Source organism: Triturus cristatus, chromosome 6 (assembly GCF_964204655.1).
Source record: "Triturus cristatus chromosome 6, aTriCri1.1, whole genome shotgun sequence".
Lineage (NCBI taxonomy): Eukaryota > Metazoa > Chordata > Amphibia > Caudata > Salamandridae > Triturus > Triturus cristatus.
The window spans coordinates 1,265,264,970-1,265,291,931 of record NC_140589.1 but is presented as its reverse complement, the minus strand read 5'-3'; the positions used below and the strand labels follow the sequence as shown (position 1 = coordinate 1,265,291,931).

The 26,962-nt window shown below is 47.1% G+C and overlaps 1 protein-coding gene across 2 annotated transcripts in view; it reads right to left on the bottom strand.

The window, feature by feature from the left end:
- Positions 1-26,962, bottom strand: part of PDE10A (phosphodiesterase 10A) — a 1,160,934-nt gene that overhangs the window by 427,794 nt on the left and 706,178 nt on the right. For both annotated transcript variants that reach the window (XM_085612212.1, XM_085612213.1), the window contains exon 11: positions 7,861-8,003. In XM_085612212.1, coding sequence (XP_085468338.1) covers positions 7,861-8,003 — 143 coding nt within the window. The remainder of the gene's footprint in view (positions 1-7,860; positions 8,004-26,962) is intronic.

Here is a 26,962-nt window from a genome sequence, read left to right as displayed (position 1 = left end):
ACCGGCGCCGGAAACTGCCAAGAAGGCGCCACCGGCATAAAAGGCAGAAAAGGAGCCTGAGCGTATTGCTGCGGCACTCCCAGAGAAAACGCCATCGGACCCACGGGACCTGCTGGTGCTCCGGATGGGAAGGATGCTCTCTGAAAAATGCCATACATGGCATTCAGAAATCCCGAAGGATCCGTACCTGGAGCCGGGAATTGGGGATAAGGAACTGCCCCTGTATCCTCCTGTGGAGTCACCGGCGTCGGCTCCTCAGAATCCTCCACCGGAGCCGCGGAGTCACCAGGCACCGGAACAGTCTCTTCCTGCTCCTGCTCCACATCAGATTCCACCCGACCCGGAGTCGAAGCCTTGGACGGCGCCGGCGACGGCGTCGGGGAACGAGCTGGAGTCCGCTTCGGAGAGGGAGACTTCGAAGACTTATCAGGAGAAGGCGAAGGAGACAAGACCTTGCTCTGACGTCGACGAGGCGAAGCCGACCTCGACCTCTTAGACTTCGAGGACCGACGCCGAGAAGAATGCTTCCTCTTCTTTTTTTTTTTTTTAAAAGTTTTTATTGAACAATAATTCGATTACAAGCACGGGCCTACAACCACCAGGGCCGGCCGCTAAGTACAGAATAAAATATACATTTATCAAAGCTGCAGTCGGACCCACGGGACCTGCTGGTGCTCCGGATGGGAAGGATGCTCTCTGAAAAATGCCATACATGGCATTCAGAAATCCCGAAGGATCCGTACCTGGAGCCGGGAATTGGGGATAAGGAACTGCCCCTGTATCCTCCTGTGGAGTCACCGGCGTCGGCTCCTCAGAATCCTCCACCGGAGCCGCGGAGTCACCAGGCACCGGAACAGTCTCTTCCTGCTCCTGCTCCACATCAGATTCCACCCGACCCGGAGTCGAAGCCTTGGACGGCGACGGCGTCGGGGAACGAGCTGGAGTCCGCTTCGGAGAGGGAGACTTCGAAGACTTATCAGGAGAAGGCGAAGGAGACAAGACCTTGCTCTGACGTCGACGAGGCGAAGCCGACCTCGACCTCTTAGACTTCGAGGACCGACGCCGAGAAGAATGCTTCCTCTTCTTTTTTTTTTTTAAAAGTTTTTATTGAACAATAATTCGATTACAAGCACGGGCCTACAACCACCAGGGCCGGCCGCTAAGTACAGAATAAAATATACATTTATCAAAGCTGCAGTCGGTTACCGGGGCTCGGCCCCGTAGTGACTCCGGATAGTTCTAAAGGAACAGGAGACTTAAGTCCAACAAACACAAAAAACTAAAAGAAAAACAAAAGGCGAGGCATAAAGACAAACAGTGCAGGTCAGGCTTCCTCCGGGGAACTCCAGTTCAGACCATTAAGCAGCACGCGAAAGGAAGGAGTACCGGGAGGCTGGGGACGGGGGGGGGGGGGGGGGGGGGGGGCCAAGGGAAACGAACGTCCATATGTAGCCATTCCAAAAGGTGCCCGGAACCGTCAAGGGTCAGGGGGACATGGCGATATCGGTGTCCACCAGGGGGGGCGTACAGATACCCCCGCGATATGCATTCCATTGCCCCCAGATTCTGCCCCATGCCCCCGGCTTGCCACGGGCAACATACACAGTCTTCTCCCTGAACATACACCAGTCCATATTCTCCTTCCATACTGACACGGTGGGCGGCCGCTGGGCACCCCAAAGCTGCGCTATATCTCTCTTGGCAATCATGTTCCCCAGGGCCGCCCACCGAGTCTGAGCTGCGCTATAATCATTGGGCTCCCACACATTCAGGACACAGCGACGCACCTCCGGCAGCAGCACAACCCCAGTGACCTGTCCCATAACCGTATGTACCCGGCGCCAGTAGTCCGCCACCTCGCGGCACTCCCACAGGATATGGAGAAAGGTGGCGCTGAGCCCACAACCCCGCTTACAGAGCCCATCATCGGAATATCCCATCGAGACTAAGCGAGGACCCGTCACATACACCCGGTGAAGAATCTTAAGCTGTACCAACCGGAGACGGGCCGGAATGGCGACCTCCTTGGGGGACGACAGTGCAGACTGCCAGTCCTCGTCGTCCAATTCCACCCCATCCCCCGTCCAAGCCTCCCGAAGGCGCACCAAGAGGTCAGCCCGATGATTAATCAGTTTCTTATAAATTAAAGAAATAGTACTGTCAGGGACATGTCCGTCAAGTATGCGGTCCTCGAGGGGCGAAGAAACCGGGATCTTGGTCCCCTCTCCAAAGACTGAAAGCAGGGCGTGTCGAACTTGGGCATAGCGGAAGAACTCCCTGTCCGTAAGCTCATATTCGGCCTGAAGAGCCGCGAAAGTCTTAACCGCGCCCTTATGCCACAGGTCTCCCACTTTGCTGATACCAATCGTATCCCACTGGTCAAACCCCTTCGTAGTCCAGAGGCTCCCCAGGCGATCGGAGGCAAACAAAGGAGTAGCACATGTCAGTCGCTCACTCCAGCCCGTGGCCGCAGTGGCAGCCCTCCAGGTCCGCACCGCAATCTTAGTAGGACCCGTAAGGGTCCGGCCAGCCGAGCGGGAGTAAAGCGCCCTGTTATAGTCCCCGCCGGGAAGCAGGAACTTGTCCATCTCATACGCCGGATTCAGGCCAGGCGCATACGTGGCATGGTTGATGGCCGAAAGCTGCGCGGCCCAATAATACCTGCGAATGTCGGGAAGCGCGATGCCCCCGTCGTACCAGGGGAGAGTAAGCTTAGCAAGAGCAATACGCGCCCGCCCGTCCCACACCAATCTCCTCTGCAGGCTCTCCACCTCCCGAAAGTAGGCCACTGGGATGACGTCGAAGGAATTCTGGAGTGCATAGAGGAACCTGGGAAGGGACATCATTTTGAACAGCGCGGCCCGACCCAGCGGGGACAGGGGCAGCCTGCACCACCGGGCCGTGTCCTCTCGCAATCGCCGAAGCGGACGCAGGAGATTCTGCTCATAGCGAGCCACCGGGTCCAGCGAAACGTATATCCCCAGGTACTTAAAGCCGCTCAGAGATACCTGGATCGGAAGCCGAGGCGGCAGGAGAGGAGGACCACCGGAGATCGGATAGACGCAGGATTTAGACCAATTGATCGTGAGGCCCGAATTATTCCCAAAGGAAGTCAAAACGTCAAAGAGGACGTTGAGCGACTGCCGCGGTGAGGTGAGATATAGGAGAATATCGTCCGCATACAGCGAAACCCGATCCTCAAAGCCCGGGGCCCACCGGATCCCTCTAAGCGAGGGCTCCCAGCGGAGCCAAGCCGCGAGTGGCTCCAGGGCGAGAGCAAAGAGCAAAGGGGACAAAGGGCATCCCTGCCTCGTGCCCCTGCCGAGGGCAAAGGGCCGAGAGACCCGCCCATTCACCACCACCTGAGCCATGGGTCCCGTGTAAAGAAGCTTCACCCAGCCAATAAATCCTTCCCCAAAGCCAAACTTAGCCAAGACAGCCCAGAGGAATGGCCACTCGATGGTGTCAAAAGCCATCGTGGCATCCAAAGAAACCAGCACGGCCGGTTCGGAGAGGAGCTCCGCCCTGGCAAGGGCGCCGTGAAGACGCCGCAAGTTAAGAGCGGTGTTACGATGCGGGATGAATCCGCATTGGTCCGGATGAATAAGATCGCACACGACGCTCAACAGACGATTGGCAAGGACTTTCGCCAGGACCTTAGGCTCCGCATTTAGCAGTGAAATAGGCCGGTAAGAAGTACAGCGGTCTCGCGGCTTGTCCTCCTTGGGGATAACGACTATCGTGGCCAAACGCTGGTCGGCCGGGAGGGAACCCGCCGCCAGAGACTCACGGAACATGCGACTGAGGAAGGGCGCAAGCTTGTCAGGGCGCAATTTATATAGCTCAATGGGCAGACCGTTGGGACCCATAGCCTTGCCCGAGCGAAGGGAGCGGATCGCGGTCGCTATTTCATCCGCCGACAAGGGGGCGTCCAGCCGCTCACGGTCTTCAACGGACAGGCCGGGCAAGGCGATATCCCTCAAAAGAAGGCGAGAGTCGTCCTCATCCCTGTCAGTCACTGGGGAGTACACAGCCCGGAGGTGGTCGGCAAAACATTCCACAATCTCGTCAGGCTCCGTCACACACACACCATCCGCAGCACGCAACTCCGGGACCACACGATTCACTCTCTCCTTCCTGTCCAGCCACGCGATCAACTTTCCCGCCTTGTCCCCGGCATCGTACAGTCGACCCTGCTGCTCCCTATACATAGTTTTGGCCGCGTCAGTGACCAGGGACCTATACTCAAACTGTTTCAGGCTGAGGGCATGGAGCCCGTCCGGAGTGACATTCGCCTCCAAGGCCGACTCCAGCCCCACTATGTCAGTCTCCAGCCTCACCACTGCCTCACTCTTGACCCTCTTAGCCACCACTATCTGGGAAAGGGCGTGTCCGCGGATCACGGTTTTAAAGGCTTCCCACAGGGACATTGCAGACGACACCGACCCCTCGTTATCCAGGAAGTATTGGTCCATAGCCTTGACCAGGCTGTCACGAGTCGTAGGGTCTCGCAGGTACCATGGGTTAATGGGAGCGATCCGCCCTGCAGACCGCGGCCCGGTGTCGAAAAGAAGCCACAGCGGAGAATGGTCGGAGATACCCCGCGCCAGGTGCCTGACCTCACGAATCCGACCAGTCTGCGCCGCGGGCATAAGGAAGTAGTCTAACCTAGAGAGACTCCCATGCGCCCCCGAGTGAAAGGTGAATTGACATTGGGTCGGATGCATTAATCTCCAACTATCCACCAGGCCGAAGGTATCCAGCATCCCACCCAGCCATGCCTGGGCAGCGGGGAGGGTCCTTGGTGGGTGACGATCCAGTTCACCCGAAACCACAGAATTAAAGTCCCCGCCCATGAGCAGGAGGCTGTCCGGAAGGTCAAGCAGCATTCGACCCAAGTCAGTGAAGGTGGAGTTCTGGAGGCCCGGGGGGACGTAAACTGAAACCAGGGCAAGGGGCTGCCCCTCCCACCTCCCAATCAAGCACACATAGCGCCCTCTGTCATCCGAGACTATCTTAGTGATCTCCACCGGAAGTGAGGTTCGCAGGAGAATGCCCACCCCCCTGGAACCAGTTGTGAAGCCAGAATGGGCCACGAGGCGGTATCCCCCCCTGTTCATTGCATGACAAACATTACCAACCAGATGCGTCTCCTGGAGAAACACCACATCAGGAGTCAAACGACGCAAATATTGCAGTACTACACCCCGCTTGATACGGTCCCCCAACCCATTGACGTTCCATGACATAAGCCTCAACCCGTCCCCCCCCATCCCCCCCAATAGATCAAGGGTCCCCCAGCCTGCAGCACAGTTCCCAAATGTGGACAAAAATCAGTACCTCGCCCTGTAAACAAAAAACACACAGCAAAACAACCCCACCTCCCCCCCAACCCCACCCCAGGACCAACTCCCCCCACCCTGCACCCCTGCGGGCCAAAAAACCCCCCCAACTTGCAGTGTGCCTGTCGCCCCTCTAACCCCATTCTACGAAAAGACCCCAGAGGAGGTAAGGGACCCGTCCCCGCCCGCCCCCCTCACTGGTCCTGGTTAAACACAATATGCAAGTGAAATAAGACCCGACTGTACAGTGCAAAACGGCAAAATCAAGGACCAAAAGTCATTCTAAAGGGGACCCGTCACCCGCGGTGCCCGCAGAGGGTCCGGGACGGCCACCTCCGTCCGGCAGAGAGTCCAGCCAGTCACTTGCAGCCACGGGAGAGTCAAAAAAGGCTGTCCGATCCCCATGTTCCACTCGGAGTTTTGCAGGGTAGAGCATCGAATACTTTAGGCCCAGCTCGCGGAGACGACGCTTCACCCCTTGGAATCCCATCCGTTGTTGCTGGACCAGTTGCGTGAAGTCCGGATAAAAATTGATGGTCGAGTTCTCATGACGAACCGGGCCGTGGGTCCGTGAGGCCTACAGAATAGCGTCGCGGTCCCTGTAGTAGAACAGTTTGGCCACGATAGGCCTCGGGGGGGCCCCCGGCCGTGGCCGACCGCCCGGAACTCGATGGGCCCGCTCCACGGCAAAGAACTTACTTAGGCCAGCCGGGGACAACTGTTTCAGGATAAGTTCCTCGACCACGAGGTCAACCGGGCGGCCGTCAGAGGACTCCGGTACACCTATGACGCGGATGTTGTTGCGTCGGGCCCTTCCCTCGAAGTCCTCAAGCCGCCGGGCCATATGATCGTTGACCACCCTGATGTCTCCAAGCGCGGCCCGCAGATCCGACACCTCCGCACCGAGGGTGGAGGTCCGTGTGTCGAGAGCCTGGACCCTCTCGTTAGTTTTGGAGAGGTCGGCCCGGATCAGGGTGACATCAATCGCGACAGTGTCAATCTTACGGGCCAGGGCCTCATATTGCGTCGCGATGGTTTCCCTAATGCCCTCAATGGCGCCCATAATGTCCTGCAGGGATAGTTCCGTAGAGACGGTCGCGCCTCCCTCCGCAGTATCCGAGGGGGGGCCAGCAGCGCCAGAGGGCCCCCTGCCCTGGGTGTATCGGTCCATGTTATTGCTCTGGACTGCTCCCCCGCGGAGGGAAGCCTTGGTCTTGCGGCCCTCGGGACCCCCCTTGCCCCCCATGTGAACACGGTCACTCAAGGGGACACCCAATCAAGAGGTGTAAGGGCACCAGCAAGAAGACCACAAAATGTCAATAGAGGGGGTCCGAGGCGATAGGCACTCTAGTAGCAGGTGAAAGAGAACCTCATTCAGAGGCCCAGGAAGCACCTCGCCACCCCGAGCGCACCCCCCTGCCGGTCTCCTGAAGTGCAAAACCGAAACCGAAAGTGGTGGATCGGCAACTGGCACCGCGCTGAAGCCGCTGTTGTTCAATTGCAGCCCGGCCCCTCGGGTCACCTTCACCCCGGTCACCTCCGTCGGGTGGGTCCCAAAAGTTCCGACGGCGACAACTCAGGATTCCCAGGTCCGATTTGAGTTTTGAAAAGAGATATATGCTCAGCTGGTCTTTATCTCCCAGATTCCATAAGCCACGTCAGGATATTCTCAGGATAGATTCCGAGGAGCAGAGAGGGTCCGGGGAGCCCTGTGCTCACGCGACCATCTTGGATGCGCGCTAGGCTCCTCCTCCATGCTTCCTCTTCTTATGGTGCTTCTTCGACTTCGACGACCTCGAAGTCGAAGACTCCCGCCTGGACTTCTCCTTTTTCCTCCCTCTCTTCTCCTCACCGATCTTCTTCATGAAGAGTTTGGTCTTCCTCTCCTTCAGCGCTTTAGGATTCATGCTCCTACAGCACCCGCACTCATCCACGTCATGATCAGAGGAGAGACACCATAAACAGTTCTGATGCGGATCCGTCATGGACATCAGGCCTCCGCACTCCCTTACAGGGCTTAAAGCCCGACTTCCTCGTCGAAGACACACCGATTTTAACAAAAATACACCACTAGATTACAAAGTATCTAGAGAGCACTGGGAAAAAACCGCTGCGCGTCGACGGCGCGGAAAAAAGGGAACTGACGTCATCACGCCGACGTGGGCTTCTTATGGCTCCGATGACGTCGTACGGAGTCGCGTGCGGAGCCGATGTATTGTGACGTCGCCCACGTCGACGTGGAATGCTGGGGAAGAAAAGTTCTGTGGAATGCTGGCGCAGGGGATATTCACAAGGTGAGGAATCCACTGGCAGATGTATCCATCAGAAACGTTAATACATAATGGGATTGCAGCTAGAGGCAAGGGTTTGCATAAATTGATTTTAACAACCTAGTGCCTACCGCCTATTCTTTTGTGCCAAATTGAATGACTTATGCACATTGCCAGAGTACCAAGGTCAGAACGAGTACGCAGGGTTTATTATCCAAACAAACAAATTTGCTTTGCACTTCCCTTACCTTATTTCTTTGGTCTTCTTAAAGACAGGTTTCCCTTCATCCTCCTCACCAATGTCAAAGAGGTCGGAGTACAACTCTTTGTTGTTGTGATCCACCTGGAAGAGCGCACATCGATCTGCATTCACCAGGTTTTTTGCATAGATCTGTATTAAAAATGTAATTAGCTCACATTAATTTTATAAGTTATACAAAAAAATTATATATATATAGATTTTTTTAAAAAATCGCACAGCATTTAAAATAAAATACCCTGCATGAGTCACTTTGTTTAGAAAATAGATCTCTAAGCCAAAACTTAGTTGTCTTGCCTCGAATACAAATTCGCAGCGTGTCATGACTTCCCCAAGGCATCAGCTTAAGGAAAGTCTACTTTGACCAAACTTTCCCGATCAGACTGAAGCACTGACATTTCCATGATTAGGGAGTAACTCTGGTTTAGAAAGTGGGGTTACATGTTATGGAGTAGCATAGTTTGTAAGTAGGCTAAAAACAATAACATTTCAATCATTGTATAAACACTGAATAAAGAGCCAAGAAATACATTTGTGGAAATTTAAAGTGATATTTTAATATTGGCAACAACTCAAATACAGCGACCAAAAAAAGTTATTGGCTACATTCAACCGGTACAAAGTATATTAGTTAGTGTTTTATTACGTGTTGTAGTGCACTGTACCTGAACCCCTGATCATATGTGGATTACCTCAACAACATGGCAGCCCCCGCCGCTTTCACCTAACCTGCTCACTGAGACCTGAGAGAAGAGTGCAGATGTTGCCTGCAAGAAAGTTGTGACTGACCCTGGGTTGGATGGTTGAAGGCAGAGGGTACGAGCATGCTCCTGCTGAGTTTTTCTAAAGAAAAGAGTTTGTAGTGGCAGAGTGCGCTCCCTGTTAGCTGTTCCGAGGCCTCAATGGCGCCCCCTAGCGTGTGCATCTCAAACAAAGAAGCTTTAGTTAAGCATGTGACCCAAAGAGGTCATCTCACCCTGAACATTCAGCTATTGTTTCACTTGACACCATTAACCGCTTTGCTACTTTTCAGCTAACAAGCCGGTTCACTTTTGTTAAGCTATCACGAACCAGAATGACTCCAACTACATCCTCAAAGGCCTGTTCTGACAGCTTGCTTCAATCACTAAATGTGAGCTGTGCCATTTTCTTGTGGCAAACGTCCCCAGTACAGCGTGAAGCCTCACATTATGCTGCAGACTAGGTAGGGCTTCAGATGGGATGCATGAAAACCTGGTTTTGATCAAGGTGCTGCTTCTGTCTGATCTAAAGATTTGAGAAGATAGAAATAAGTAAAATAACTTGATGCATTTCTTTTTACCACATAGTCTGGCGGGGCTCTTCTGAGCACATGGCAAACCTTTATTTTATTTTTTTTAACAAGGAAAATCTAAGACGTACATAGGCCACTTCCTTAGGAAGCAAGTGCAGAATCTCAGTGACTGAGGGTAGGAAAATAGCACTAGAACTCATGGGCAATAGAAAAGATCCTTCCACAGAGAAACTGTAAAGAGGATGGAAGTCTGGGTTCTACCAACTTCAGGGGGTTTGAGGAGCTCAATTATGTGGGTCAAGAGGGAGCACCTCAGTCTCTTTTTAAATTGATATTCCCCTTACGAATGAGGAATACAGGAGGAAAGGATGCAGCTATATCAAACTAAAGAATACTTTGTTGACCATTTCCCATTGTGATTGGCATAGGTTAGTTCACTATGGCTTCAACACAAATCTGTTACGTACTGATCGTCAACAGGGAATATTTTTTCACAAGCAAAAAAGAAAGTGACCAGTGTGAAAGCTTACAATAAGTAAAATCCTCAAACTATCAGGAAACGAGTTTCAAAATTCAACATGTCTTTTTAAGAATGAAAAAAACAATTATTCCAGGCAGGACATGTCCTGAAACTAAATGTACTCAATATTTTTTTTCCGCAAGCTGTTTTTCAAAGTTTTTTTCCTACTTCAGTAAAGTATTATGTTAGTTGTCTCAATAATGCAACCATAGTGGAGTAGGAATTGATCGTTTCTGAATATCTCTTCTGAGTTTATGTATAAATAAAATGCACAGAAACCCTTCTCTCAGTCGCTTTGCCCAGGCATGGTACGGCACAAGCCCTTTTGTAGTTGGATGTTTATTCAGGAATAAGATTTGTTTGTCTTAAAAGGGGAGGAGATAGGCCACATTTCAACTCATCATGGAGTGTACACTTCGTAAGAGCAGACAAAATAAACTCACTCAAAATGGTGGCAAAAAAGTGGAACTCTTCTGCGATAATGTTCACTTGGACTGGATCCAAGTTGCATGGTATGTTTGAGGATCTTACTGATCTGGATGAGAACCTCAGAGCTTACGAGAGTTAATGGACTACAGGCAGATGTAGTTTTAGGAGACTGAAGCAGTATGGACTGAGGAAGTTATTTCTGATGGTGAGAATCAGGTCAGTAAAGCAACGCAAGAATTTGTTACAGTTTTTAGTTGAATGCCGTTTTGACAGTGGGAGAGAAAAAGTGTTCTACCCACATTGAATAAAATGTCGAGCTTGCCATTTTTCCTTAAAAATGTAAGTTTGCAGATATCTCTTCTTGTTTTTGAGAATATAAAAGAACCATGGCTGACAGAGTTTCTGGCAATATTTTAACTTGAGGGGTGCATCAACTGCAGAGGTTAACATCTTGCATGCACAGAGGATACAGGCAACATCATGAATATTTCTCAGAAGGCCAGTGTAGATTGCACCACCGACGGTCCCTGCCAACGCAGTTAAATACCTGTATTAATTCCCCCTGCTAACTATTACCTTACTAGAAAGACCACTTGAGGTAAACCAGGTGACCCAAAGCCATAAGAATGGTGAGGACACGCTGGTATTATATTTGAGTTTTAATTGTATATTGAATTGTTAATGCTTATCTATATGCTCTTTTAAAAAATAGACTGACAGTGCTACCATGTGGATGACTGTCAAATATAAGCTGGTGGCAGTGGCGGCTAGTGACATTTAAAAGCTATAGGGTGTAAACGTTTGGTATGACTTATGTAGTGAGTGACGCAGGCAAACTTAACAGACAAACTTGAGGCATGTGAAAGTAGTTTTGGCCTTTAGTTATGCACATTTTATGTTATATATTTATGCCCTTATTCTCTTCATATTGCCCTTGAAATATTTTGCCATCTGTGCACCCCCTTCACACACATTTTCACAGAATTGCAATTACAACTGGAATACATGACCATTGTTCTGTGTGCTCGGCAGTGAGGCCAACCCTCTGACAGGCACTTTGCTTTGACTTCAGGGTCAGCGTCAGAGCTCTCATTCAATGCCCCTCAGAAACACCTGGCATGGCTCAAAGTATGTACGGAAAAAATAATACAGAAAGAAACACATGATTAAAACGCTAACTCTTGAGGAAGGAAAGATTAAGTAATACTTGAAATAAGAGGAACTTAATTGCTGACATGCAGTGCCTTAACATTTTTTAACACTCAATGTTCGTAAATCAATCCATGTTTTTGACATTAATATTGCTAAGGGCATGAAGATAGGCAGTTTTAATGTCATACAGCGGATAACTGTCTACTGTAAGCATATATCTCTTGCTTTGCGCTTGACTCAGACATTTGGATCAATTTCACAATGGAACAAGAAAACTCATTGTTGCAAATTAACTGATTAGGCCAGTCAGTAAATGGCCAGTCTTTTCTTACCACAGGAGCAACTGTAGACCATTGATAAATTCACTTTGATGTTTGAAGAAAATGGTGAAACCCATTTGCTGCCCTTTTTTCTTGCAGCTCACACAAAAATGTTATGTTGAGATTGGATGTTGCAATGAAATGCACCACTGACGATGCTACTTTTGAACCCTGTGTTTTGTTTTTTAATTCCCACAAAGCCTGGAGCTTTGGACAAAGTAAGATTTCCGAGGATGAAGAACTAAAAACATTGTCAATACAGTGGGCCCTTTGTAAGTTATATGCATTCACTCGAGAAAGGGCCAAGCAGTGTAGAGAAAAAAACACTGTGCTGTTTACTAGCCTAGAATATATAGCAATCACCAACAATAGGCACTAGAGTGCTGTTCTGTTTGATTACATCTGCTGGGGTTTTGAAATGTACGGATACATCATTCACTGGGAAGCCCCTTTAAACATAGGGGCCTTATGCAACATGAGTAAAAAATAATTTTTAATCAGACATTTTCTGCTGGGTTGGCACTGCTCATTTGATTTGAACAAGTGATTCTCTAGGCTAGACGCTTTCTGCAGCATACAGAAAAGGAGATTTTCAGTTCCGTGCCAAGCGGAAGACCTGTAATGTTTGCTAAACTCTGACTGGCCTGCTCATCTTATGGAGGCTTTTCGCGGTGGAACAAATGCTGCAGCTCCACTTTTAACTGGACCAGCGACGTGCAGCCAGGGCCTGGCGAGTCACAGTGTGGGAGGTTAGGGTGGCGAGGGGTCTCAGAACAAAATTCATAACTGACGATTAGCATTCTAGCACTTACCATTACTGAGGACAAGGCAGCAAACATGTGCTTCACGGTGCTCGCATCCACTCCTACATGTGACAAATAGGAAAGGGTGGGATTTATGCCTGTAAATGAGGGACAGCTACTCTCACGCAGGGAGGGAGACTTCAACGCCTCAAAGCATGACGCTGACCGTGCCACTGGCCTATACTAGTAGATACTGCCACAGACTACAATGGCAATGACTCATTATGAAGGGTTTTAGAACAGTAAGCCCTGAATCATGCGTCACAGCTCAGAAAGTTGATTTACTGCCCTGCTTCCATCTCCTACTTCAGAATGAGGTGGGGAAGGCAGCTGGGGACAGACAGCACACACTCAAATACATCGATTTGTTTAGAGATACGATCGCATTTTATAATTGTACAGGAATGTGAAGGAACTTCAGCGGGGCACATCCTCAGAATCCTAATTGAGAATCCGCTCCTGGCTGGTGGCAAGAAGAAATTTCTTGTGTCGACCACGGCACGAATTAAACACTGACACCATGCATCTCGAAGCAGTGAGACAGATTCAGAAGGCAATACTTTTCCATGACAGTCCAGTCAGATTCTTAAGTGAGCATTTGCAGATTTCCTGAGGCAGAGTTTGGTAGGGAGAAGTTGGCTGTGAGATTAATAATTGGGGATAAATGGGAAAATGGTTGGACCAGGAACTCCCAATGGGAAACTCCTATTTTATAAATTTGTTGTCTGCAATAATGTGGGGTTTAGTTCTCAAAATTTGTTGTGCATTTGAAGAAATGCATGTTGATGAAGGTTGTGGTGCTGCAAGAGAGACTCAAGGTAATTTAAGGTGTTGCTGTTAACACTGCCTCAATCAACGTTTGCACTTCAAAGCTAGATTTGCACTTTGGTGGGTGGTAAATGACATGTAGGTAGTGGGTGTGAGAGGGAGAAAGATTGATGGAAACCTTCAGGCATGCGAAGGCCGAACAGGAAGAGTCAGCAACCAATGAGCCTTTATGACTGGGAGTGGGCACTGAGCTAGGATTCGGAAAAGCACAGGAGGTCCGTGTTGTAGATTATATAATGTGGTCAGAAATATATGCGTGGGAATGTTAGTTGTGGATAATGCATGTAAGGATAGCGAAGGAGAGAGATATGTTGATTGGAGATAAAGGAGAGCACTTTATGTGGTTGAGGCTATTTGTATTAGTAATATTTTATGGGTGGTGTTGTAATGGCGTGTGGGCAGTGTCTAATGGCTGGAATGGGGGACTGCCCACAGAGGCGACTCATATCTTGGCTGAGTAGAGGTTACTGTTTAAGACGATGGGTGAGGTCAATGTAGGAGCTTATTCTATAAATCAGAACAGCATAGTAGTGTTCAAACAGAGTGTCCTTGAGTTGAACCCAACTGATTTGTAAATATCACATGACATTAGTGCATGCGGAGTTGCCTCAATAAATAGGAACCAAAATGTCATAACTGCTGAATTTAGTGTGTCACAGATACAGCTCTTAAAACTGCGTCAGTAATTAGTAGAATGGTTAATGCTTATATAAAGGGCAGTAATTACCCTTCAACTCTAGGAATAGGATTTCAGATAGCCTAGTCAAGAATAACTATAGTTAGTCAACTTATAGGAGAGCTTCTACAGATCGTTGCATGCAGTAGCGGTCCGTGGAGGGACTTCCGTGGGGCGGAGAGGCGGGGCGGGGGAGGGGCAGGGTGGGGAAATGTAAACACCGGAATATGGATGAACGGAGATAAGTACACATTTAAATAAATACAACAAATTCCTTTGCGCGCGCTACATCGCATTTTGCGTTTCAGCGCGCGCAAAGGAATTCGTTTTATTTATTTAAATGTGTACTTACCTCCGTTCATCCATATTCCGGTGTTTACATTTCCCCACCCTGCCCCTCCCCCGCCCCACCGAACTCCCTCCACGGACCGCTACTGGTTGCGTGAGTAGTTGATACCGGTTTAATAAAAGTAGGTCCACTGTTGTTTAGGTAAATATGTGCGTGAAGGGCACCAATGTGGAGCCAATGCAATTGAAGGTGGTATGGAGAAGCAGTCCTAGGGTTTAAATAGTTCACGTGAGGTGCGTCTCACTAGCAGTGATAAGGAGAAACCGTCCTGCTATCAAATCAATGCTGGATACATGGTGCTGCAGTTGAAGTATCAGTTCTTGAGAGATTATCTTGCTAGATGGAGTAAGGAGAAACAGTCTTGCCATTAGTCAATGCTGGATAAGCAATAGAATTAAAGTTGTTGTCTTAAATAACACTATATTTAAACTTAACTGTCGCTTTATGGAGAGTGTGTAATAATCTCATGCATCCACTAGAGGACAGTGATGGCCTTTTTCTGATCAAGATCAATATTTATTGTTGCTGCATTGAAAATGGAACGTTTTATGGAGGTTTCTAGTGTGCATCTTAATCATAAACACAACAAAGGGGGGACAAGGGAGATTTATAGACCAGCAGGTGTTGGCTCCCAACTAGTATGGATTTAACACACAAAGAAAAACCTGGGTCTTAAGCAAGAAGAAGAGAGAAAGAGGAAACGTAACCTAACTACAAGGGGATATTCCTTTTTAAGGATGATTTACCTCACCCACCAAAGGTGGCATACTTCATCATTGGGAATCTCCCTGAACTGTGACAGCTGTTCACAGTGCGGGCTACAACCACGTCACTGTGAGGGAGGAGCTCTAGGGATGTTTTTGAGAGGTAGTGGATCCCTAAAGCATGGACGTCAGTTCATCAAAATGCATGGGGTAGGGGAAGTGACATCGCATGCCATTTGACCTTTACTATGACACACACACACATGCTTACACATACTAACACATACACACACTTGTGTACATAAATACACTCTCACCCGCAAGCACACATACAACATACATTTAACAGCTGTTTTACTTAACTGAGCTTCCAAATACTGTTATTATCCAGCTAATGTACTCCATTTTCTATTACACCAATAGTGAATATTATACTTCACTATTTGTATAAAGAAAAAACTGACCTACACCAGGCAAGCACAGCTCCAACCAGCGTCCATTAGAAAGAGCTGCCCCTGTGTTACAGTTGCAGCTGAGCCGTAGACGGAATTAGATGTCCATTCACGGACTCCAATACGTGGCGATTGTAGAGACAGCACCACTCCTCCTTCCAAATCATATATCTCCGTCCCAGAGGACTGAACTAATATTTCCACATTTGATGTGGGCCATCTGCATTTGCGACAACAGGAATCTTTTCCCTATAATTTAAGTTGGTTCCCCAGGTCCCCAACCTCGTCTGTCCTGATGAAGACCCAATCTGATGCGTAGTAATTGGCACAATCACCCTAGGGTCGAAACGTCGACGTTACATGTCCTATGCGTCACATGCAAATCCACTCAGATAACAAGGAAATTTTGAACCCTTAAGTGGCTTATGTATTGTAAATAGGACCTTGTTTGTTGATTATTTTTATGTATTGTCCATTGTACATATTCGTTTTATGTGATGTGTTTTGTGCTAAGTATCACTGTTTCACTAATTGTTTCACTACAACCTGTGTTTTTTGGTTGGTTTACCCTGTAAATATTTTGGTGTTCTCGATACATTAATTAACATCATTCTATCAAGTTACTTGGATTCTGTCCTGTTTCTTTGGGTCTGTGTGCGTCCTTGAGAATCAAAAGTGTATTCAGCACCTATTAAGTTAGTCCGTCCATACTCCGACAGAACCATTGTTTTTGCACATCCTGTGTTACAGGCATTACTTTTGCCAATTCTGAGGCCAGGGGTCGCAAGGAGCAAGGCAGGGGTTGCAGCAGCGAACCCTGGCGACCTGTAAATGACGCTGACGCCCTACGGTGAAATGGAGGGTGATGAGGTAAGTAGAGCATGCTATGACATACAGTGGAATAAAACTGGCTACAGTGTACGCGTACACAGTCATTAGTGCGACCTAGGGTTAACGTTTAAACCAGGGACACTGCAGGACTAAAACTAGTCCTGCTTGAGGGTGGCCCCAAAAAAGGTCAACATAATTCAGCTGTAGTACACTCACACGAGGTGTGTTGGCATTCATCAGGACCTATGAAAAGAAAAATGCTCCTGCTAGAAGAAAAGTGCTCAAAATAAAGTAATTCAAAACTGCCCAGTGTCCGACGGACAATTCAGAGGGGATCCACTGTCAATCAACCCGCAAATGTTGGGTGTGGTGCCTCAACTCGCGGACCTTGGTGTGGGACACAGGGTGCTCTTTATCCTAGAGAGCCTGTGAGAGTCTGCATCCAACGCCAGGTTCGAGGACCCTGTTGCCTCAGATAATAGGAACCAAAATGTCAAAACCACTGGATTTGGTGCAGCACAGATACAGCTCTTAAAACCTAGCCAGTAGTTAGTAGACTGGTTAATGTATATATAAAAAAGGCAGTGATTACCCTTCAACTCAGATTATTGGTTTTCAGATAGTCTAGTCAAGAACAACTCAAACTTTTGTAGATAGTTGCCCGGGCAGTTGATACCAGCCTGGAAAAAGTAGATCCACTGTCGTTAAGTAAATGGGTGTGTGAAGGGCTCTCCAGTGTGGAGCCAATGTAACTGAAGGTGTTATGGAGAAGCAGTCCTAGGGGTTAAAAAGTTCAGGTGAGATGTATCTCACTAGCAGTGGTAAGGAGAAACCGTCCTGCTATTCAATCCATACTGGATAAACGGTGCTGCAGTTTAAGTAATTCTAGAGAAGACGATCTTTCTTACTAGATGGAGAAAGAGTCTTGGCATTGCTGGATGAGTAACAGAATTAAAGTTGGATTATTAAATAATACCCTATTTGAACTTCACTGTCATTTTATGGAGAGGGTGTCATAACCATCTGCTGTCATTAGAGGACAGTGTTGGCCTTCTTTCTGATCAAGCGAAGAATTTATTCTAGTGCATTGAGATGGGAAAGTTGTCTGGAGGTTTGGCCAGTGTGCATCTTTCTTAGTCAGCGGCATGGCAGGAGGGGAGTACCTGATTTGAAGAACGCTTATCTGCACTCAATGTCGTCTTAAGGATCATTTTTTTTAACCCTTTGTGAGACATTTTGGGAGCCCATGCTCGTAACAACTTTCAATTTCATTACTCATTTTCTGCTAATTGAAGGCTAAACGATGCCAAAGTAACTCCGAAATGGAGTACACAAAAACTGTTGAAATGTATCTTACCGTTAAGATGGCAATGGACCAAGAGGCAGGAACGGAGGTAGAGGTAGGCCACGAGGAGAGAGGTAGAAATATGGAAATGGAGGTGAGCTAGAGAGAGAAAGCTCACCTTCCCACGGGTTCCTCAGGCTTGTTAAAAATTTCAAGATGGCCACCACATGAGCAATACGAGTTATATCCTAAAATAAAAGCATTCAATAATCAGTATTAAACCTAGATGATGTTCCTTGATATCAGACGTGAAGTCTGACTTCAAGTTTCAGGGACAGAAGTTGGCCTAATGGCTAGGGCAGTCGACCTCGAATCTGGAGAATTGGGTTCGAGTCTCGGCAATGACGCTGAACTTCCGGTGATTCTGTCCAAAAATGAATGTGTCCTCATGTAATGCAACTGGTGTAAGGCGCTCTGATACCCGATTCTGATTCAGATCAAGTTTGTGCTATATAAAACTGTTAAAAAAAAATTCTTAGTTGTACTTCTTGATTACCAATAGGTTGTTTCAACTTAAGCTGCCATGTTCCCAGAACGAAAAAGTGCCCCTATGATCTTCTGCTTTCTGCAAGTGTCAGAGACAGAACGCCCACCAACTCTGCACCCACCAACTCTGCAAGAACGTCTCTGTATGTTTGTATGTATATGGTGTTTCTATAGTGTGAACCTAGTTAAAAGGCAACAGATCAATGTACTTGGTCAAAGACAAGTATAAAGTCAACAAGTAATAGAAGTGGTAGCTGTGTTGTAGACGGTTAATGCTTTGTGATGTAGTCTTTAAGGAGGTGGGTCTTCAACTATTCTAAATTGGAGCAGCGTTGGGGCCGACCTGATAGATATGGATATGTTGTTCCAGATCCTGGGCGCATAGATGGAAAAGGCCTGCTGTCTTGTTTTTTCTTTATTACACTTCTTTAAGGAAGGAGTATTTGTAGAAACAGCTTCTCCACAGGTTGCTCTCATTTTGCTGTGTCTGGGCAGTGGCACTGTAGCCTCTACCATCTCTTTGCTGAGGCAGGGGATCTTCATGGAAGGACTTGAAGCAGGTGACCCTTTGCATTACTTGGGGTGAGCTCAACCAGGCCCCATGTATGTATTCCACCTAACCGCCTTATCTTACAACAGAAGACCTCTTCTCATATTTTAAAGCAGATACCAGCTATTAAAGGATGGAAGGGAGAACGTTCAATCTTTTCCCATGTGCTGGTTCAGAGCATCTCTGATGCCAGAAGACTAACTGATTTTTGACCCTCAGGGTCACCTTATATTCCAGAATTGCTGCACTAAGTACCAGATTAGGCAGCTACTGAGAAATTGTGCTATAAGTTATCAAAATTAAAGAGCACCGCTTGTTAAAAAGCAGATCCATGGTGACAAGGCATCCTGTAACCGTTGCAGTATCTCAAAAGCCATGGCGTTCAGATATTAAATAATTGTAGCGGATTGGAATTATTTTCAGACAAATGTCATCTAATTGTGTGCACTGGATGCACACATCTTCATGGGCTAACAGGATATTAGGGAAGGGCTCAGAACATAATCTTTGCCTTAGGTGTGAGAGTTAGTGGCCATGTGCTACGGCTCTTCTTTTGTTCACTTCTTGTGGGCCACCAGCTAACTCTGCAGGGTCTTTCTTAAGGTGGTGCACCCGCTGCACAGTAGAGGTCGGGGACCCAAACCATACACAACAGCGTATGAATGTAACTGATCAGTGCAGGAGAACGATGCAGAAACACACAAGGCGACATGGTAGACAGTCATGACAATCGCCAGGAAGGTCTACAATTGTATTCCATGTAAAACCATTATCTTGGTCTACATGCAGGGATCCCCAGGTAGCGGTGTCTCATCTTCTCGTGTACGTAAACAGACACACACTCAAATTTCTCTATCATATCAACCAGAAGGGGAATTGTGAGTCCCGCTTCTGACAGCTGGATGGGCTTTACAAAGGAAACCCAATAGTAAGCCTCTCCAGCAGGATTGCGGCAAAAAGGCCTAAACCATAACTTTTCATAAAACCATAACCAGCTGCCACCAACCACATCTATGTCCCGGACACGGGCACAGTGCTCACTGAGTACATGAAGGTATACATGGTGGGAACCCACACATATAGCAGTCATATTCTGCAGGTGAGATACACAAAAACATCATGATCAGAATGTTCTAGCCTTATTTTTCAACTGGGTTTATGGATGTGCAATAAATAGCACATCAACATACATTTAAGTATGTCAAAGAATGTTTCTTGCACTAACGACAGACATGTTTTGCAACTAACGAAATGTAACCACATGACTCTTAAATGCATGACATGAAATCTTTTCTATGTTGCATTCAAATTGCTTTCTCAGCTGCAAATCATTTTGCTTTAGTCAGCAAATAAATACACAAATGCCACTGCTAATCGTTCTGTAAAAACTCTGAGTGTATTTGCAGATTTGTATTTGGCGAGGGAGTTGGTGAGAACAGCAGGCAGACAGTCTCCCCAGCGTTTCCTAAATGCCTCTTCTCCTGCATACCACGACTGTGCTACATCTGCACTGGGCCGGTGCGCTTGCTTTTTGTCCCTCTCATCCGGTATCTGGAGTAAAGTCCCAAGAGGCAGTGCAGCAGATTTTTCCATCACGTCAACCTGCAGTTCATGCAGAGGACGCATCAAGCACCAGTTTAGGACTAGTGGAGCCCTCTAGGATTAGTTTCGCAAAAAGCATGATCTGAGAATGCCATAAAAATAGAAGTGAATGAAGCAGCAGCTTGGCAGACAACCGAAAATTCTGTAGCCTAGGCAATCCAAAAAACTGTTTTCCGCATGCGCGATCACTGCAGATGATCTCACTGGACAAGGTTCGCAAGCTATCCTGTCACTATATTACCAGAGAGCCTGGGCAATCATGGTACATGCATCTTTAAATGTATCTTTGTCTGCAAAGTGTGGCCCTTGGTGGGCAGCAAGGCAACACTAGTCAAAGTATAACAATCCTTTCGCATTATCTGTTACAAGAATGTGTTCAATTGGTTTTTACAAAACATCGCCAGATTTTACACAAGGTCAAGAATTAACTGTAGGTGTGAGTAGTCCTGGCTGCCACAACTACAAGTGGCAGTATCCTTGTGAAATTCTAAGCGTACATTGCTGGTTTTTCTGCTACAGAGCACGACGGGGGGGGGGGGGGGGGGGGGGCGGTGGACAAGACGCAGCAGGCAAGAATCAGCTCGAGGAAAGCACGGGTTCACATCGACCCCACGCAGAACAGCGCTCTACTGAACACAAAGCCACACTTGACATGAGGTGTTTACTCCAAGTAGGAAATGTGTCTAGCGGGGATGGATAGAAGTCGATCGTTCGTTTTTCTAACAGGGATTTGCCACCTGAAGGGTCAGGACATAAGTACGCATGTTGGCGTGCAATGGGAGTGTCATATTGTACTTCGATTCTCTCAGCCAGGCTGACACTAATGTGATTTCGTAACATTCCTAGGACGACAAACCACCATTTTAAGGGTGTCAAAGAGCCGGAGGACAGTGGAGATTGTTGGATGAGCCTGGCTGCCATGAGTTGGGTCTCTATCTCGGACTGAAATAAACAGTGTGGAATACAACTGTGGAGGTGGTGTATTTATTTACCACAGGGAGGTAGCTTAGTCAAGACGATGTCAAACTTGAATATCTAAAATAAAAGGGAGTAGACAGCCATTCAAAAGCTCTCACCACATCAGAAATTGCAAGTGGCCAAAGAAAGCTATGGCTACTGGATTAGAGGTGTTCACCCGCAAATCTCACAGTAAAACTGGTACATGTGCTGTTGATTTGCTAACCCACCCTTCTATCCCCCCTGCACACTGCCATCATAAGATCCCACAAAGGGTGGGGAGTCTTTTTTATTCTCCTTCCACTCTCAACTTCGAGAAGATGGTGTACAACACAATCTGCCATTTTCTCTTCCATTCACCTGATTCTTCTCTCAGTCTCTGCTCATCTCCACAGTTATCTTATTTACCTCTATCCAAGACACATTTTGGAAGTATTAGCTTTCACTTACCTCATTAACCCGGGAAGGAGAAAATGTAATATCCCATCCACCCACCCACTAGCACTTACATCAGCAAGATATCATACATTTAAATTTCTTTTGTAGTTCCTTAATTATGATTATGGCTTCCAGTTTTACGTTTTTTACTTATTTTAACAGATAAATACAGACAGAAAACAATCTGTCTCCTGTCTGTATTCATTTTGAAATATGGAAAAATACTGAAAATAGGTTTTCTCTTGGATGATTCTCACTACTGTCAATGATGCGTGCTCAGTCAATAGCTGTGCGGACTGGCAGGTAGTGGAGTCAATGAAAGAAAAATGGTTTCCTGGTGAAGCTTAAATAATTGCAGTAGTTCAGCTGTATTAAGATGTTCTACAATGCACATGACTTCAGATGACTGTATTGTACTGTAAATGCCTATAACTCATTGTACATTCAACAAGCATTTACAATGCAACGGTCTCGGCATTGTTAAAGTTAGAGCTATTGGCATTGCTCATGACATTATTTTTGTTTATGTTTTTAAAACGTTTAAAGAAACAGCATTGTTATTTACAATGTCAAAAGCTACAATGTCAAGGTCCTAGCATCCATGCCACAATTTCCGAAGGGTTTGCTTACATGCCAGACATTTTAAATCCAGATGCCATGCGGGTGCCCAAACAGATGAGTTTCCACTACTCTTCAATAAGAAAGCACATTCAAAGATAACAACGGGTAAAGTTAAACCTTTCCTAAGAGTAAAATGTTAACCTGTAGGCAGCAGTATTAGACATATGTGGCATACGAGTACTAAATTATGAGGCAAGGTTGACTAAATTGTGCAAAAAGAAAAAGCAAATTATGCAACAGTGAGGAACCAACTTTCCCCATTAAAAACACCATACAGTGTGCTTTATATTTATTATGTTTGTATCACCTTTGGGAACAATTCCTGTAGACATGACAGCCACTATCTTTGGAGCTGTATTTACGTCAAAAAGGCACTCCAACTATAGAAGAGTTAAAAAGATGTTGTATGTCCTTATAAGGGTCCATGTCATGAATGCTAAAGTACCTCTTAGCAAGACACAAACATAATAATTTGGCACAGTCCCACAGAAACTAGATGTATTTGCGCCCGCCAGAACTACCACACAAGTGTAGCACGCTAGAGGGCATCGGTAAAAGGTTTGTGTGATGTAGTGTTGGTGGCAGGCTGTGAATATTAAGGGAGTGGTTTATGTCGAATGTATGTAGAAGAAATAAGGAGGGGGGTGATTGTGTCTGCTGTAAATAGTAATTTGAGATTCTTTAGGAGAGTATAAAGACAATTGCAGTGAACGTGTGTTTCGGGATAAAGCCTGTATGTTGAATGTGATGTGGCATGCCATGGGATTTATTACAGAAGCAGGTGGTGGTGTTGGGGTCCAGTTGAACAGACTGGCTGTAGGAAGGGCGGTAACTTGTTTAGGTGTTTGCAGGAGGTCTGAAGGCAAGGGTAATTATGGCATGAGGTTATTTTTCCTATATGAAGGAAGATGTGTGTGGGGCAGAGGGATAAAAAAACGAGACACAGCCCGAAACAATACAACAGTAGCCAGATATTTGCGAGTGGAGAGGACAGACCACATAGGAGGCAGGGTGCCATCAAATGGTGGTAAAGAATTCACAGGGACGAGGGAAAGTATTTTATGGGTGCGAGAAAGTAGAGATGGGTGTGGGTGGTTTTGGAAGACGGGGCAGCACATTGTGCATTCATTGCCTGTTGTGGTGAGTGGGAGGACTGCCCTGTGGAAATAGGTAGGATAGCAAGCAGTGTGAATCGTCTCTGCTGCGGCAAGAATGTGTAAGAACTGTGCAGGACAGATTTCGCTGGGGAGCGGGCAAGGGAGTAGCTGAAAGCCTATCCCTGCAGAGGAGTGGAGGTGGCACGGGGAGGGCAGAAGGCACGAGTCGAGCCTCTCTGGCGCCGGGGCGGACCTTCTCACCACGCGCACACTAGCGCCGAGTTTGAGAAAGAAGCGGCGGACGCCAGAACTCATCACTCATGGAAGGTGGTGGGGGAGGAATGGGCGAGCATACACCCCTCGGTGGACGGATTTGACTCAAGGTGTGGCGGGACTGGCCTCACCTGGTGTGGAGCAACTGGCCTCACCTGTGAGGGGAGCTGTTGCTGGGCTGGCCGGCGATGTTTCCACTGAGTGAGCTGGAGCCGTGGAAGAGGAACCACCCGGTCCATAGTCTCAGGTGAGCAGCGTGTTTCTAATGACTGCACGTCACGCCAATCGATCACACGCGCACACCATCTCTCAGGGGAACATTTCAGGGACACACATTCGCATCAAGTACAGTCTTGTATCCGTGCGATTCCGATACGGCTCCTAAGTTAACCTGTATTAGAAAGTCAGTAACTTCAAATTTTGATGATTTTTAAGAATTAACGTGTCTTGTGGAAGGATATCACGTTGCAGGCCAAGCTGGAACAAGCTAAAACAAAGAAAGCCAGCAAACAGAAAGCCAGAAAACGTGAGTTATAAGCCAAAAAAAACACAATGGCAAGCAACAGGTGGAATTCATTCCCATTAGCAAACCAGACAACTGCGCTGTCTCAGTCTGATAGGCGACCTAAAAACTACAACTTTTAATAAGTACCTCTCAGTACAGTGATAAAGTGAAGCATTGTAACAGCGTCTGTGCTGCCCTGCTACGTGTCTCCTACCCTGAGCACACGCACTGTCTGTACATTGTCTGTCGCCTCCCCTGAGCGTGCACGATCCATCCTAAGACGTCTCCTCCGCACGCATGCATTGTGCACTTCAAGTATTCAATTTTATAGCTTGCGTCCCCCGTGCATGCACTGATCGTGAAATGTGACCTCTTCTGTGCATGAACACTGCAACTAACGATGGCGCTACTCTTGAGCAGTGCTCAGTCCTCAGTCCTCAGTGCATGGCCACCACCAGACCAGATTCTCCATTCACTGTGCACAAATAGCGTATTGATTCCTGCGAGAGAGATGCACATGGAACATCCCTGGCTCCTTCCTCACCTGCGTCCCCTGGTAGATATCCTGGGACTCATCGGAGATACTGCTGCCACTGCTACTACCCAACTGCTCCATCAGCCCTCACGGAAAAAAGTGCACAAATTTTCGGGGAGAAAGCGGTCACACACCCATCGACAAGAGAAGCTTGCACGAAGCTTGTGTTGGCTAGCGTTCACTTATCATTTTAAATGCCCCTCCGGCCCAACCCTCGTCTTACGTCACAAGGATATCAAAAGGCTCCGGCAGACCGTGGACGGCCATTTAATTATTAGCATTCCTCGTACAATAAAGTTCAAGCGATGGGTGAACACAGTGAAATACATTCTAAGATAACTTTGTAGATATCGTGCTTTTTGGAAAAAATTCTGATGAGAAAAAAAAAAAAAAAATTGCTAAAAAAACCAAAATCATGTTACTTTTTTTAATTAAAAAAACGCTCATTAATTAATAACAAAATAACATATACATCTAACATGTACTTACGTTATACGTTTCATTCCAAAGAGCATTGTTTCCTTGTTTCTCCAGCCCTTTTACTGTTTTGTAGTCTTTACAAGATGGCTTTAGTTTTAACGAAGTTGAACAGATACCCTATCACGCCTGCTGCCCCCTACTCCTCCCCTAGGCCTGGCCTCTTTGGTGCTCAGCCCCACCCACTACCGTACTTCCAGTTTCAATTTATTGTAAATCAGGGTACTGCAGAGAAAAGACCGAAGCGGATGGTCAAAGAAGTCACGTGATCGGAATTCCCACGCCCCTGCAGCGCTACGCCTGCTTGCTGAAGGCTGAGTGATGCCACTTGTTGTCTGACGCGACCGACCGGAGTTGAGGTGGAAGAGCTGTGTGGCTTTCACTTTTTCTTTGGCTGTGCAATATTGTTAGCAGAGTGCTTTCCGGAAAGGCTGCAATATTCCCAGAAAATGCAAATGTTAGGTCAGTGACAGTCTTTAAAGCAAGCAGTGACACAATAACATTTCAGGTCTGGTGTAAGGTGGCAGGCTTGAGGATTTCACTCGCTGAATCCGTTTCCGTTGAAGCTGCTCTTTGTTAAAATAATTCTTGCTGAAGGGCACGGCCTGAAAGGGAGTTTTTCCTTCAGGGAGGTGAGGTATTGCAGGAACACCGCCGCCTTTCTCCAAGGCGAAGCAGAAATGCCTCGGGGAAAGGCAGCGGCGGTTTCGGATTCGGGGGCGTGTTCTCCTCTTGCCATTGGCTGGAGGAGATAATTAGAAAAGTTGAAAAAAACACGGCCCGAATCCGAAAAGGACGGGGCCTGTTCGGAGTGACGGACCTCTTCTCCAATGGCTGGCCAGCATTCAAGAGGCCAGCCAATGGAGAAGAGGGGCGGGTTCAAGCCCCTCTTCTCCAAGTCATTATATCTCGCGAGCGAGACTGCGCAAGCGCAGCCTTCGCTAGCAGAGACCTAAAAAGGAGTACACATTGTCAGTCTAATAAACGTGGAAATATGCCCATTGCAGCTTGATTATTTTACACTAAGCACAAAATAATTATGGATATATACAGATAAAAGTAACTAACCATATATATGGATGAATACAAACAGAAATGTGAAAAAAAAAATACCATAAAACCGGAAGCCCTAATTATGATCTTTGTTGTAACGTTTACATGCTTATGTCAGCCATGAAGTGTGAAATTGCAGTTATAGGCCATCACTGTACACATGATACCATGATTTACAGATCTGCCCAGTATTGAGTATGAGTGGGGTTTGCTCCATCTTGATTTCAAATATCTACTTGAAAATGATTCATAACAATTTGGAGTTGTACATAATGTGAAATCAGACCTCAAGGTCACTAGAGCGCACAGAAGAAGAAATGCAGTTTTGCTGCAGCAGACACGATATAGGTTAGATTGACTCGACTGGGCGTGAGGTGTATTAACCATCCAACATTCTTTGTTCACTGCCCTACTGGTTCCAAATTTGTAGAAGATCACCACCTAAAAGAGTTGAATTTTCAAACGTTTTCTGAAGGTCACCCAGTGATCTTCCTCAACGATTCAGTCATTTGAAGATGCATTGCTAGATAAAGTGTAGGGTGGCCAATCATAGGTTCCTGGTCACGGTATAGTGGGGAGCCAGATTTGCAGGTAGCCATGCAGGTCCTTTATTCCAGTAGGCCTTGTGGGCTGGTTTCAGGGAAGTTTAATTTGAGAGGATCTAACCAGTGACATTTAGAAAGAAGAAATGAGTACTCTAGAAATCTTGACTAGCATGCCCTGCATAGAATTCTTAACGTACAAGCAACTGTCAATAACACAAATAAACAAGGATATATCAGCTTTTTAAACCGTTATCGCATAAGAGTAACACT